We start from the raw sequence: 16,496 nt of genomic DNA, 5'->3' as shown, positions 1-16,496 counted from the left end.
ATGAATCAGATAAAATCGTAAGTTATTTCTTACTTACGGTATATGTAGTGCCACATGTGTTGCAGGTCCATGCAGCTTTTGACACTGATCTGACAGGGTGTTTAGGGGCCTTAAACCTCCATGTGTTAAATCTGGCTGGTGTCAGGGCAAGCTTTTTTTTAAAGGGTGAATGGTTTGAGGTTTGAGTTTGAAAAATAGGGAGGGTACTAATGAACCATTTACCTGATATCCATAAAGTTTTTCTGTCTTAGGCAGGCAGACCTCGACATGACACCAGTGGCCAGTGACAACAACTAACCCTCATTTATAAACCTGCAGCCAGGAGCGTCTTTGCCAGGGCGTGAGCTGGACATGCAGCCGGGATCGTTTCCACAAACCAGCCTGCTAGTGTGCTTACCCCTGCCCACTACAGACCAACCTTCAGTGGGCTCAAAATGCAGGGTTGAGCTGGCTGAGGCCTTGGTTTTAGCTCCCAAGACTATATATGGATCCTTAGCCTGACCAAGGGCAGCCCCCGGAGCTCCATTGGTTACGGCGCAGGACCATGGAATTGTGGTGTCGTTATCCACCGGTACTGGAGCTGAACAGTCAGGGGAGCATGCCGTGCTGGTCAAATCCCTTTCATAGTAGGCCCGCATGACAGCAAGTTGTTTAGCCTCAGCAGTAATGACAGTGGAGAAGTCCAGGACAAGCTTATCCCGCTATTTGACTTCAGCCTCCAGACGAGATGTTGTTTTATAACTTTGACAAGGTGGCAAGACACACGGCCATCAAGGTAGGGAATGACAGTTCTTAAAAACAATAGACAAAAATCCTGAATATTGTTTAAGGTTATCACATGCCAATATTTCAAAGGTATAGCTTAAAAATGTGGCTGATTTCCGCTGCCTATTTGGTAAAAATTTGTATTGACATGCAGCATTGATATGGCTTACTTGTGGCTTAGATCTGGCAGGAGTGCCATCATTCCACACGGTATGTGGGCCGGTTAAGAATATGGACTGTGGACCAAATCTGGCCAAGACTAAATAAGAGTGGCCCAGATTTGGGCCAGTTCTAGTTTATGTGGTTCATTCTTGGTTTACATAGGGTTAGCGGTATTGCTAAGTCTTACTTGTGGCCCAGATCAGGCAAACGGAAGCGGACCGCTGAAGTGCCATCATTCCATTCGGTATGTGGGCCAGATGAGGATAGAATATGAACAGTGGGCCGGATCTGGGCCAGATTATAAATGCACTTTAGCCAAGATTTTGGCAAGTTCTAGTTGATGTGGTTCCATCTTTGTTGACATATGGTATTGCTATGGGTTACTTGTGTCCCAGACCTGGCAAAAGGGAGCGGTCTGCCCAAGTGTCATCATTCCAGTCAGTACGTGAGCTGGATGAGAGAATTTGGTTTGGTCCAAGAAGGGGAACAGGGACAGAGGGGGCCTCCTCCACTTACCAGGAGTGGTCAGTTGGAGCAAGCCAGAGACTGGGAGATGTTGGTGGACGTAGGCCAGCGACTTCAAGTCCCATCTAATATTGTCACTACCAGCCTGAGACCAGACCTGGTACTCTGGTCCAACACTCTGCGCGTCTTCTTGACAATACTCTGGGAGGATGTTGTTAAAGCAAATGAGAGGAAAAAGCTGCGGTATGCATGGCATTTGAGGCAGAGCAACGTCGTTAGAAGGCAATGGTTTGCCCTGTGGAGGTTGGCTGCAGGGGTTTAATTGCAACATCCACAATCACGTTGCTCAGAGATCTGGGGATCTATGGACAAGCTCTGTGCCAGACCATAAAAGAAACATCACACACTGCAGAACGCTGCAACCAATGGCTCTGGATCAGGAGGAAAGATCCCAACTGGGCCCCAAGAAGTTAGGGACATGCACCCAGGTCTGATCAACCTGCGGTGGGCCTGCCTTAGGAGAGGGTGTCTTGTGATTTAAAGGCCGAAACACCTGATGACCTTTAAACGTACAAGGAATATTCACCATCTTGTCCTATGTTATAAAATCATATCTTTATTGGTGAAAAACATTTTAGAAAAAGTTGTGCAGAATGAAGTTAGAACATTTTATATTCAGCCTTCCTGGTTTATCTGCAACGGAGATCTTTTAGTCTATGTTTTACATAAATTGAAACAGAATTTGCATTATTATTGTTCACATGTAGTTTTTACCAGTTTGAATCATTTATTTAACTTACGAAATTAAAAAAGTAAAAAATAATAAAAGTTCACATCTTTTCAAAATTAAAGCTGTGTAATTAAGCTCAATATGAAGAGTATCCGAGGACGTTAAAGACATCTTCAACCCAGTCCACAGGCTGTTGACATATCCAAATCACCCCAAACTCGACACTGGGTTAGGGTTAGGGTTCCTAACCATTAGATGAATGGTTCGTGAGATATGCGTTCTACAGACAGACTTTTGTGCAATAGGTAGATATAGTGTTTTACCTACATAGGACATGAGGCTTGAGGTTTATTTTTAAATATGATCACATGTCCATCTTTTAAATATTCCAGAGACGGGACATACTGCCATCTTATCATTGAATTGTCTTTAATAATTAAAAGAAACTAAACATGTAAAAGACTTGAACACAGACAGAAGTGCACCAGTAACCGTCATTTGGCTACAAGAGCATCATCAGCATCATAGTTGGTCACTTAAATTTTAGATATGCAGTTCGATCCAGTGATGTGGCGACAGGATACACACACACACACAAAGGTTTTCAGTTAAATTAAGATGTTAACATTCTCCTAATCAGATTCCTGTGAGTGATGAATACACAACCATATGTATTCTTCTCAAGCGTGCTAAAATCATGCGCAAGGTACACAGCATTGCAGTGGTAGTTACAATAATGAGGTCTTATTTTAAAGATTATGTTTGTGTTCATGAAGATAAATGTACAGTCAATGTGTGAATACTCAGTAGTGACATATATCTACAGGTGACTCACGCTTTTATCTGTGGCAGACTCATCAACCAACACATTTAAACATGTACACACGCACACACCCAAAAAGCCTGCACCTTACTGTATACAAAAAAGGAAATAATACTTGTATCACATAAAAGTAAACATTAAATTGTAAAGCTCAAAAAATAAAACAATTTATTTTCAAGAAAATTAATACAAAATTATATCTACATCAGTCTATAAAAAAAAGAAATTATAATAAATTAGACTAGATTATTTTCCAGCTGCAAAAATGACTGAGGATTGCCTTTCAACCAGTCTATATTCACTGTTACATATCTAACTACATAACATATTTCTGTATGTAGGCGCTGGCCAAACAGCAGGAGAGAGCCTTTACTTTTCAGTACTTGTCAACTTTGAACTGAGCTTCATAGTGACGCCTCTACAACAATCCACTACACAAATCAAGTATTTGAGAGGATTTCATTTGCCATTTGACCCAGGCCTGTTGAAAAGTCACAGTGGGCAGTAAAAGCTAACTCATAGGGTTGGGTTGATGGACTATCCCATCATCCATTGAAGATGGCTGACAGCCGTGATGCCCCCCCGTTCAACACTGACAGATGGGTGCAGCCTGCCACGCAAAGACTATAATTTCAGTTTCTACTATAACGTAGAAAAACACTTAATCCTATACAAATGCTGTTAAAATAATTCAGTTATAGTGATCAAGTAGTCCGCTTACAGTGTTTATTTTGGGTCTTTTCATAAAGGTTTGGACTGTAAAAAAATGATGTTTTACAGTTTTTACCAGCTGTCAGTAATTTACTGCTCCTCTCCGTCTCCATCATTTGCGCTGTGCACTGCCAAACGAATCACGCTACACAAGTGCGCCCCACCATTTCCTCCAGGTTTCCATACATTGTCTAAATTTACAAATTCTGTTGTTTTTGCCCAGTCTGGGTTTGGATATGTGTACCTGCCTGTCAGCGCGCGAGAGAGAAAGAGAGTGAGCGGTGTCAGGACGGGCTGAATTACTAAATGAATGCGAGCAGCTATGAAGACAGATTTTACTCATTTAAGAAAAGTATCGGTCATTATGTGGTGATCAGTGTTGATATGGTGGCGGCATTTCAAACAAATCAACATTTACACTGTAGCGGGTCAGAGACGTCAGCTGAGTCTGTGTGTGTGTCTACGAGTTAATTAATATGTTAAGATGACCCCCCCCCCCCAATTTCATCTTCCATCACAATGTATACTGGTTCACTGTTCACTGTATACATTGTCATATGCCAATTTAGTTGACATTGCCCAACCCTACTCTGTAGCTGCGAGTGGACAAAACACCCCTCAGTGAAGAGGTTGGGGGGGACAAAGAGCAGCAGAGAGGCAGGCTGAACAGTGGAGGTTAAAGCTGCATATTGTTCACCTGTAGGCAAATGGAATGGTTCATGTTCAGATCATACTGTTTATAAAGATGGTCAACATGACAGCTCCCAAAAGTGAAGTCAAAACATCTTGATCGCCCCCTGGTGGCTGCAGTATGGATCATAAACCCCACCCCTTCCATGTTTGCTGAGGAAGTGGAGACCAGTCATCCATCTTCCTATTCAGTCAGTTTCAGATCCATTTAAGTCCAAAGTGTTTTGACTGAGTTTTGTGGCACCACCACAATACTGTGAAGATATCAACACTTCGCTGGGTTTTTAGTGTTCCGTTAGACCAACACAGAAGTAGAGGAGGTGAACATGACACCCCTCTTCTACCTTCTCTTCCTGTGGCCCGCAGCCTTAAACCTAGGGCCAGTTGATTGCTGTGCCCACATGCTCTGCCTCTCCATATATTTTACCTACAGTCCGACTGGAAATGTCAGGACTGTGCTGTAAAATAATTCCCTGATGAATGAGCAGACAAAGTAACACTGACAGAGAAGAACGTGTGAGTATGTGTGGGCGGCCTTAAAATGAAGGAGCAGAGCTGAAGGGCACAGGTTAAGGCATCGTGGAACCCTGATGAACCCTGAGCCACAGCCTTATTGGAAAAGTGTTCCGTGACTCAGGGTGTGCTTAGCATTCATCTCCCGCTGGGATGTCCGGTGGCCTACTGCAGTGTCGCTAAGCCCAGAATGTTTGTGTGAATGTGTGCAGCTCTCTCCCACCGCTCCTGCCTCCATCTGATGTGCCCCAGGAAGAACAGCATTTACTCTTTACAGCAACTGGTGACAGGCCAAGTCTGTAATGTGTTCGACTTTCTGGCCTTAACATTTACAATCAAACACAGCTCAAGAAACAGTCCAATGTTTTAGGAAATATCCTCACTTGTTACTCTAATGTCTGTACAGAGTATGAAGCCACAGCCAGTAAGTGATTAGCTTAACTTAGCATTAAGACTTCCTGGAGCCTCATTGTCACCATGAGGTTGCTAGGCAACCAGTGAAGGCAGCCAAGACAAGCTGATTACTTCAGGCTTTAATAGACACGAGAGTGGTGCTGATTATCTCATCTGGCAAGAAAGTATATTTACCAAAATGTGGAACTACTTCTTTAAAGACACAAAACGCCACACACCTGCACCTTAAAATCATCAGAATAAGACAGTGCAGTTTAACAGAAGGTTCAATAATCAGTGTGTGACAGAAAGACACACAGACATACAAATGTTCAGCAAACACAAAAACACCCCTTAATTTTTTTCTTATACATTAAGAACACTGTAAATGTGAAATTTAAGACATTCATAGCAGCTAATAGCAGTGTGGAGTGATGTGAGGCTTCAGGCGTGGCTGCTGTCCTGGTGTTGTATTGGCTCACACTCAGGATGAGTGGGTTTAAATCTCCAAAGGAAAAAGCTCATGACAACAGTTAATAGTGGTGTGGCTACAGTTAAAACCTACAAAGCAGCATTAGTATTAAGGTTTTCTGTAACGTTTACAGAATCCCAGATTCTGTAGTAAAAAAAATAAAATAAATAAATAAAACCAAACCCATTCTCTCAAAGTTGAGTCCAAGTGGAAAGGTGCACGAGAGAGGTTGTGGTAGTGACAGTAGTGGCAGAAGCGGTCACTTGGGCACCAGGCCGCGGCATTGTGGGTAAAGAGGAGATCCTGGACTGGAGGGGCTGAAAGGAGACGTTGGGGTGCTCGACATCTTACCAGTTCTGGGTCGACTGAGTGACAGAGAGCAAAAACAGAGAGGTGAACAGATTGTGGGTGTTCAAGAATTTTTAACGCCACTATATACTATATATGTATATATATATATATATAACATTACATCTGTACACCATTGGGAGAGTGGGGCCTGGTTCGTTCCACACATACTTCCTTCTCTCTCCAAGCAGTACCAGAGGTCAGGTTATAGATAAAGGACCAACCAACAGTACATTGTAGTGTCTACGTTTAGTGACTTTCATATCTAACTCAGATGCTCCAGACAGAGAGGCACCAACTTCAACTCTCACCAACTTCAACTCTTTTGCCTATTTCCGGTGGAGATTTTGTGCACGCATTTATTTTCTGCGGAGAGTAAGAACATTTCTGCGCACGTTAGTAAATGAGGCCCAATGTGATTCATGAATGCATACTTTAGACTTAACTATCCAATAGGATGTGAACACCTACATGTAACATAGAGAGTGACAGCAATTCTAGCCATTCATGGATGTGCTGTTAGAATGGGTGCTACAAGTAGAGGAAGATATATGTGGAAGCTGTGGGAGACATCTTCAGACTTGGGGGTGATAATTGCTCCTGTTACTCTGTTAGTGTTTGTATATTGTTTCACCTTCTGGTCTCCTTGATGCATCAAGTCCACATTAAAATTTTCTGCATAAGAAATCAGCTGCTGCCTGAGTTCAACTTTCACCTGCTTCCACCAAACTTCCATAACAGTGGGAATAACAGCAAAGGTCAAGAATCTAAACATTTGGACTCTAAACATGTTCTATGGTTTCTTTTGTTTCCAGACAAAAAACGATGAATCCAAGATCCAGACAAACTACAGGACAATACAGTAAGCTCTTTTGTAATGTGATTTGGTGCTACAAACAAATTGAACTGAATTGAAAATTGAATTATTAAATAAGTACAACATGTGGTATTGGCAGCTGAAGGAGAGTTTACAGGTGACATTTTATTGTAATTCCTTATTATCAGGCTCCAGCAGTAAGTCGTTAAAGACTCTGCAGCTTGTCCAAAATGCTGCAGCACGTGTCCTGACAAGAACCAGGAAAAGAGACCACATTTCTCCTGTATTAGATTCACTACACTGGCAAATCTAGAATAGAATTTAAAATTCTCCTCCTCACCTTCAAGGCCCTTAATAATATGGCACCATTATACCTCAAAGAGCTGATAGTACCTTATCAACCCACTAGAGCACTGCGCTCCCAGAATTCAGGCTTACTTGTCGTCCCTAAAGTCTCTAAAAGTAGAGTAGGAGCCAGAGCTTTCAGCTATCAAGCTCCTCTCCTATGGAATCATCTCCCACTTTCAGTTCGGGAGGCAGACACCATCTGTACGTTTAAGAGTCGGCTTAAAACCTTCCTTTACGATAAAGCTTATAGTTAGAGCCGGTCCAGGCTTGTCTTAGACCTGCTCTTAGTTATGCTGCTATAGGTCTAGAAGGTCGGGGGACACATGACACACGGAGCTTCTCTTCCCAGCTTCTCCTTCCTCTTCTCCCTCCTTATCACATCAAAGAAATTTATATCTCATCAATACATCTTACTGACTTGACGTCCACATCGTGGATTATGATGGTGGATCGTGTATCAGAGATCGTGATCGTAATGGTGGATCCAGTATCTAGCTGGCTGATTGTGATAATAATGGCGGATCCTGTATCGTGTTGGCATCTGATAATGGTGGTGGACCACGATCGAGGTGGCAGCTGATGATGGATCCTGATGGCGGCAGTGGACAATGACTGTGGACTATAGTGGCATCCGATCTTGATGGTGGATCATGATCTTGCTGGCTGCTGACCATAGACTATGATTGCAGCAGGACTGCTTGATATATAGTATCTCTCCTCAGATACTCGACCATTACTGACAATAATCCGTCAATTCACTGACCTTCAGTTATGCTTCAAAATGTTTACCCTTATCAATGCTGCTAAAACCTTTATCTTGATGATGTTCTCCTTTATACTTGACATCTATTGCACTTCTGTCCGTCCTGGGAGAGGGATCCCTCACATGTCGCTCTCTCTGAGGTTTCTACGTTCTTTTTACCCTGTTAAAAGGGTTTTTTTTAGTAGTTTTTCCTTACTCTTGTTGAGGGTTAAAGGCAGAGGAAGTCACACCTTGTTAAAGCCCTATGAGACAAATTGTGATTTGTGAATATGGGCTATACAAATAAAATTTGATTGATTGAATTAACTTACCCAGACTTTGGTTTCTTGAGGCTGGAGATGGCACTGGCTGGTGGGGTTGGTCCTAAACTGTTGTAAAAGCCTAAGGCATCTACCTGGATCTCATCCTCATCCCTGAGAGCGTCCCTCAGAGCTGCTGCCACCGTTGGGGCGATTACCGGCTCCTGATAGTCTATAGTCGTCCGTGTTGGAAGGTCCATGTCCAGTATCTGGATGTTTTCAGCCTGGGGGCAGAGAAGCACAAAATATACGTACATTTTTGTATTCGCAATGAAGTAGGGATGCACATGTACATTTTGTTATTCTTACTGATAACTGACATTAACCGCATTCATGTGTGTGTGACCAGAGACAGCTCACGGAGTGAGCTTGAATATGTTCATCAGTGAAACAGGTGAAGAGAAAGTGCTGCTTACTTTGTATCTCGTGTCAGGCTTCATCATCATGGCCATGCGAGCGTGGTGACAGAGAGGCCTCCTGTAGCCCACTGCAGACAGAGGCCTGGTCATCATCTGATGTTCACTGAAACAGAAAGTTAAGCATCATGAAAAAAAATTGGTATCTTACATGAAATTAATTAGGGCTTTGCAGGATGATGATATATCCTTTAACGATCAAATTCACTGTTTGTGTGATGATCTGAACAAAGAACACAGTTTCTGCTGGTGGCATTTCTAAGATGAAGAGTGCTGAAAGTGACTGTATTCTGTTCTTATCATTAAGTGTAAACAGAAAGCAATTTATTGTTTTTAAAAGAGCAATTAACATTAATACCACCTGTAACCATGGAAATGCTTGGGGGGGTTGCAGGATGGTTAGTGTGTTTGCATGGTTGGGAAATTTTCTGAAGGTCTGTCCGTTTGGCAATTTCCATAAGGACTTGGTCGTGCCTCCATCTTTACCGACCTTCTCCAAATGATTCAGGACAGCCGGTAAGGATGTAATGCAAGGTACAGATGGTTGCTCTGTACTGCTCCACATCTTTAGGTTGTTAGGAGTTGGCGAGATCTGACCATACGACTGACAGAGTGTTGTTATTACTCTTGGCTTCCTTAATGACTTGGCTGATCACTGATGTATGCTCAAGAAATCCAGAGTACCCTGGGGCTCGTTGGTGAAGATAAGATTTCAATGATGGACCAGAATATGTATCCCTTCAACATCTAGCAGGAAGATCTCCTGAAACTGTTTCAGTCTTGATGAGTTCAATTCTTTAGGATCAAAACAACCCTCAGCCAGTGTTCAGAGACGAGGCTCCTGCTTCTTCTTCCATGCCTGAAACACAACTTACACCATGGTCTTGAGCTTCATTGTTGCCTCTCCTTTAAGGGTGTGGTTTCCGATCAAAGTTTTCCAGACTTTCAGATAAACCCCTTTTTCTTGTACTCTGAGCAGGTTAAGCATTGATGTCTAGGGCACTGCTGGTTTTCCTCTTGGTCCTGGTCCTCCACCGTACTAATAAACTCGAAAATAGCTCTCTGGCCGATACAAGGTGCTTTGCCTTGCTGTTATTGCTCTTTGCACTTCAACTTGCCTCTGTGAATTTTCACACCACATTTGTTCTTGAATACATCTTCACAGATGTTGTATTGTATTTTGGATTCACTATCTTGTCTTGCCACATTTAATCTTGTAGTCCTTAGACCGTTGTCTGGGTCTTTGGCTGTGTGATTTGTCCCCAATGGCATAATTACACACATAAAGCGCTTCTACCCAGATGAAGAATTTACGTAAAAACATGCTAGGAATATTGTGTAACTTACTCCTCTATACGTGTAATGGGCTGCATTTTCCAGTGCTCATCCTCTTCATCAATATAAGCTCTGCTGACTATTTTGCTCTTCTCCTCTTGGGGAATGAAGTTCTCAATGATCAGATGTCTGAAAGACAACAGACAAGCAGTTAGCAGGAGGCAGTAAGAGACAAGATGGCAAGCAGAGAATGACAGCAAGACACAAACACTCAGATGTGTGTCATTTATGACACCAGGAGCTCTGCTTATTTGAGGATGTTGATTAGAAATTATACACTTAATTTAACCTCATATTCATTAATAATGACAGTGACAGAAATAGTTCCTAAGTATTCAACCGCACAACTTTGTTCCTGTGTGTGTTCTCTCCTGGAGCAGGACAGATTGTGTTCATCATGATATAATGCTGATGGCCAACAGAATGATATGCAAGCTCCTTACTTGAGTTTGAGGTCCCTGGTGAGCTCATTCTGGGTCTGTTCCAGCTCCTGACGCTCTCTGATGTGTGCCTCCTGGATGTCGTGGATTTCTGCCTTCACTGCCTGCAGCTTGGCAAACAGCTGAAGCACAAAGGAGGATTGAAACCAGGGTTTCCATGATGATAAGTATATTTTCAGTCTTAGAACTTGGCTGAAACAGTGACTGTCACGAGGAGTAATGGAATATCTGAATCCACCAACTAAGGCAATTGTGTATTCTTACCAGATGTAAGTACTACCTACTTACTTGCAAGGCTTTTTATTACCAGACACATAAATTCTCTGAGGCAGAGCATATCAGATTTGCAAAATTCAACAGAAATGCTGACCTAAGCATCTACAAATAATGAATATTTACGCTATCAGTGAATATGGCCGACTCAGAATAAATTCGTTGAATACAGTGGCCAGGACTGGAGATGCATCCTGAAAACAAGTGAGTGGACAGGAACGACAGACATTTAGTCAACCAGTCAAGGTTGGAGCTGATACCTTTTTCAGCTTCTTGGTTTTGATGTCGACCTCCTGCTGCAAAGAAGTGTAGGTCTCCTTCAGCTCCAGAGTCTCCTCGTCACGACTCTCCATCTCCTGCTGCATCTCTCGCTCGCTGCGTTTCTGCAAACACACATTTTAAACTTTAGACCAAAGTGCCCTGTGTGTGATCAGGCTACACAGAGGTCCCTGGCTGAAAGGAAGCTTGTTATCTTGTTCTCAATTTTAGACACACTCAAGTAAGAGATAGGAATATTTTTTTTGTCCCAGACTTTTGTAATGTTGTTGACAAACTACAGACCCCACCACAGCACAGAGACAGCCCTCATCAAAATCACCAACGACCTCCTCATCGCTGCTGACTCCGGCCACATCAGTATCCTCATCCTCCTTGACCTCTCTGCGGTGTTCGACACAGTCTCCCATACCATCCTCCTCAACCGCCTATCCAAATACCTCAGCCTCACTGGAACAGCTCTCACCTGGTTCCAATCTTACCTCTCCAACAGGAAACAGTTCATCACCATCTAGCCCCACTCCAGCCAACCAAGGTGTCCCACAAGGCTCAGTGCTGGGCCCCCCTCTTTTCACCATCTACATGCTCCCCCTTGGTCGTATCATCCGTCAACATGGCCTTAATTACCACTCTTACTTCGACGTCACCCAGCTCTACATAAGCACTCATCCATCCGCTCCGCTCAGCCCCCCCCAGTCACTAGTCAATTGCCTGCACAACATTAAAATCTGGATTTTAGGTTGGAGATCTCCTCCTAAACATCGACGGCTGCGCCATCGCCCCATCCCCCAAGGTCTGCAACCTGGGCGTCATTCTTGACTCCACCCTCTCCTTCAAATCCCACATCAAATCTGTCACCAAATCTTCACCTTCTTTCACCTCAAAAATATCTCCAGACTCCGGCCTTCACTCCGTTGCAGAAACCCTCACCCATGCCTTTTTCACCTCCTGCCTGGATTACTGCAATGGAGTCCTGTTTGGGGTACCTGACAACATCCTGAAATGACTCCAATATGTACAGAACTCCGCAAGGTTTTTCACCCACACTAAGCCCTTGCAGCACATCACGCCGACCCTCATTTACCTCCACTGGCTCCCGATAAAGGCCTGCAACTACAAACTCCTCCTGCTCACCTACAAATCCCTCCATGCTCTAGCCCCACTATATTTAACCGACCTCCTCCAACCCTACACTGCACTCAGAAGGCTACGGTCCTCAAACTTAGGTTTGCTCTCCAACCCCAGCACCAAATTACAAACTTTTGGAGACAGAGCCTTCTGTGTCGCAGCCCCCACCCTCTGGAACTCTCTCCCTGCTGAACTACGCAACGCTGAATCTCTCGACATTTTCCAAAAACTCCTCAAGCACCAACTCTTCACTAAGGCATTTGGCCTCTGTTTATGATGCACCCTGCTGCTAAATTCTATCCTGTTCTGTAATTGTATTATTACCTTTTTCTTTTCTCTACTGTTTTGTCCTCACAAACATATGCAAAGTGTCCTTGGGTCCCGTGAAAGGAGCTATATAAATATAAGCCTTTATTATTATTATTATTATTATTATTATTATTACACAAAGGATCTCAGACCAGGTGTACAGATTGCAAGATTAATGCACTTGGATAAATATGAGACTTAATTAAGCTTTTGTTAAAACATAAAACAAAAACTACATTCACTAAAACACCAAATGTATCATGACCTCCACTTGTTGCTCTTCCCACTACAGTTTCATTATGAACCCAAAAAAATATTTTACACTTCTCTTGTTATACTGTAGCCATTTCCCTAAATTGCCTATAGGTGTGAGCGTGAATGGTTGTTTGTGTCTGTCAGCCGAGTGATGGACTGTTGATCCGTCCATACTGTACCCCTAACCCTTTTTCTTATCTGTTTTTACTTGTTTGTTCAGGAAGTAGATCTGCAGTTTTTTTTTCTAATCTTAAAAATACAACAGTTGAATACACATGGCTAGTAGAGGTGTGCATCTTCACAACCCCTCATGATTCGATTACGATTCAGCAGTCAATGATTTGAATGCACAATGATGCATCTCAATGTTTCACATCCAGTTTCCTATATTACTGCACATGGCTGCTTTTTCATCAGTTAATAAAATCAGTCAGACAAATATGAACTCTGTTTTTAGAAAGCGCTTTATAAAGTAGTACAGACTGTTACTGTTGTTACAATTGTGCAGTAATTTACAAAATAAGGTTTTCAATTCAAAAATCAGAATACAACAGTAAGTCTATTACAGGGGTCAATGATCTCCACACTGATTAGACATTCATTCAGTTTAGACTTGTGTGCTGCACCTAAGGCTTAAAAGGACAAACTCTTGGTTTGTGGTGATTTAAATATACACTTGCAGCCAAAATTAGACTTCTTTAGTGGAAAAACTCATAGCGCAAAGTTTGAATACAAGAAAGTTAACACAGTTTTTGAGGATGTTGGTCTAATTTATATATAGAGAGAACTCTTTCCTAACAGAAGAGAGTATGCCTATTATTCCGCCCCCACTCTCTATATGAGAATAGCCTATTTCAAAACATTTGAAAAGGATACAGACAAAATAAATACCTGTGGAATTGGGACAATAGATTTTAGAAAGCCCAGAGACTGGGCTTTCCGGCATGCTAGAAATCTAGTCTGAGTCTGTGAGGCATCGACAGTTTACCACTACTTTTCAGATGTTTCACATACCTGTTCAGCGATTTCATGCCTCCTCTGCTGCAGCATTTTCTGTTGCTCGTTGGTGTGATCCACTATGTTCTTCCCCCCAACCAGAAGCTTACTCTCCATTGCCTGGATGGGGGAGAATAAATTGATGCTAACACTTCAGATCACACAGGATATAAAGGCAATTCCATCTCACGAGCAGAACAACATACAGATCCACTGGCCTGTGTGTGTACATTTTAAACAAATCTATTAGTTGTTGCATCTAATGAAAATCGAATTTGTCATGTTAAGGCAACAGTAACATTCTAGCTGTACAGAAACACACCCTGTCTAGAAAAGTCTGCCTACCTTAACTTTAGCTGTAAGCATCTCTCCAGCCTCCCTCTCCCTCCTCAAGTCTTCCATTTTCTTCTCCTTCTTCTTGAGCAACCGAACTTTCTCCTCAGCCACCAGACTGTGATCCTCCATGATGGCCTTCCTCTCTCTCTCCAGCTTCTCCTGCTGCTCCCCCCAGTAATCTCCTTTGTCATCTCCATCTTCATCATCATCCTCTGTCTCTCCTTCCAGATCGTCACCATCACTCCCTTCCCCAGCTCTCCTCCTTTGCTTCCTCTTCTTTTTTTCCCCTGAGCGCTTCTCCAGCTGCTCTTTCAACCTGGCGATCTCCTCCTGAAACTCCCTCAGTAGTGCATCCTTGGGGTCCTCATTGATGCGTGGTTTATTCTTGATGTTCTTTGCCCTGTTGGAGTAGCGCAGTGTTGTCAAGGTCTCCTCCATGTTGTAGGATGCCGGCCCAATGTTGGCAACCATGACGGTGCAGGCATTGCCCCCCAGGGAGTCCTGCAGCAGACGGGTGAGTTTTGAGTCTCGGTAGGGGATGTGGCTGCTCCTGCCATCCACCAGAGCTGATATGACGTTCCCCAGAGCAGAAAGTGACAGGTTGATCTTTGTGGCTTCTTTAAGCCTCTCCCCCTGAGCGCCAGTCTTGGCCTGCCTTTCGCTGCCAGCTAAATCGACCAAGTTCAGTTTGCCCACTCTGATATGGTTCTCCCCGTCCACACCCAACTCACTGCACTCAACAGTGATGACAAAAATGGCGTGAGATCGGGAGCTGTGTTCATTCATGTTTGTAGAACCCACAGAACGATTCTGGTTGCCCACATTCATGACATGCTCGATCTCTCGCACACTCTTGGTGACAAATGACGACAGGTCTTTGACATAAACGCCCGTGTCAGGCCTCTCCCTCAGCTCAAGGCGATGGGCTTGGTTCTTGGAAAGCAAGTCTTTGACCTCCTCTTGGTAAATTTCAAGATATGATGCTCTCACCAGGTACTGCTGATTCTGGGATCGTGAGATGTGTGTGAAGATGTGCTCAAAGGAGTTAGGGATCACCCCTCTCTTCTCTGGATCATTTCTCACCCCCTCCATTGTGTACGTCTTCCCTGTACCCGTCTGCCCATAGGCAAAGATGGTCCCATTGAAGCCAAGAAGAACTGAATCCACCAGTGGCCTGAAGGTTTCATCGTACAGATCTATTTGTTTGGAGTTCCAGTCGTAGACTGAATCAAAAGTGAAGACTTTGGGACTTTCGCTGGCTGAAGCTTCTCTGTGGTTCCTGACAACAATTTGGCCCAGTTTCACATCCACAGAGACGACCCTTTCAAATTTGTTTGCCTGTTCTTTTTCATTCATTGGGCGACATCGGACCACCACCTTCACTGTCTCAGGACTCTTGCTCTTGGACATGGTGAGGATCTGCAGCTCACACGTCTTCCAAGTGCAGTGTCAGGAACAGTTGGCCTGTAGAAATGCCCTCATCAGAATCTGCTGGAGAAGACACATGCAATGCTTAGTACCAACCTTCCATGACAACCTCGATAAAACACACTCTTACATACAAACTGGAAAACCTGCTTAAACTCAGCAACGCTAAACTATGAACAGACTTTAGCCCTGACATCTCTCCTGATGCTAACACCTGTGTTGCAGGTCAACATGTCCCTGGTTTGAAACACTTCTCTATGATACTGAGCATAGCATTAGAACTGGTGAGGTTGGTCTGAGTCATTAAACAGGAATTAGCTCCATGTCCATGACAGTGGTGAACAGCAGCATTAGCACACTGCTCTGGCTATTGAATGCCTCCACCCTAATTTAGCTCAAGTTAGCCGGTTAACCTGCAGCTACAAGCTGCTATGTAAACGACTCTATGGTGGAAGTTCAGGTTGTGAAGTGACAGCCTCTATGGGGACTTCACCAGCCGGAACATGTCGATAACCAACGCGTTTTACAGAACCTGTCCAACTGATGCTAGCACAGCAGCGGGTCAGCTAACCGACGTTAGCTAATGCCAACGACAACCGACAACGAGACCACAAGACCGGCCTAGCAACGGCAAACACAGCGGTAACCTCCGCTACAAGTCTGCTAGCATTACCTGGCTAACGCTAGTGGCGAGGACCAACATGGGTTCAACACGTCACCCAACAAAAAGTAAAAACTCGTTGGACTCGTGAAACCAAAGCGACACAAACACAACTTCACAGCACAGACACACACAGGTCGTGTAGCGTTCAGAGGAGAAGAACGTGAGCTAATCCATAACTCCCAGTCACCGCTGCTCATCATACTGTGCTGGGCTGGGTTGGCTGGGTTGCCAGGTTCAGCCACCCCATCCCCCAACATAGACAATTGTGAAAAACATTAAACCAAGTAAATATTAGTGTCCAGACGCAGTATATATATATATATTACAATTAATTACATAGT

General features: G+C 43.6%; 1 protein-coding gene across 1 annotated transcript; it reads right to left on the bottom strand.

The window, feature by feature from the left end:
- Positions 1 to 2,534: 2,534 nt before the first annotated feature.
- kif3b (kinesin family member 3B) lies at positions 2,535 to 16,396 on the bottom strand. The gene is made up of 9 exons (XM_035158152.2): positions 16,165 to 16,396; positions 14,073 to 15,551; positions 13,746 to 13,847; positions 11,024 to 11,146; positions 10,494 to 10,612; positions 10,063 to 10,179; positions 8,716 to 8,821; positions 8,312 to 8,523; positions 2,535 to 6,089 (listed from the first exon to the last, which is right to left on the bottom strand). The coding sequence occupies exons 2-9, from the start codon at positions 15,471 to 15,473 to the stop codon at positions 5,984 to 5,986; spliced, it is 2,286 nt and encodes a 761-aa protein (XP_035014043.1). The 5' UTR covers positions 15,474 to 15,551; positions 16,165 to 16,396; the 3' UTR covers positions 2,535 to 5,983.
- Between the last annotated feature and the right edge of the window lie 100 nt (positions 16,397 to 16,496).

Source organism: Hippoglossus stenolepis, chromosome 6, assembly GCF_022539355.2.
Source record: "Hippoglossus stenolepis isolate QCI-W04-F060 chromosome 6, HSTE1.2, whole genome shotgun sequence".
Lineage (NCBI taxonomy): Eukaryota > Metazoa > Chordata > Actinopteri > Pleuronectiformes > Pleuronectidae > Hippoglossus > Hippoglossus stenolepis.
Note: the sequence above shows the minus strand (reverse complement) of the source record. Positions and strands in the feature narration are given on the sequence as shown.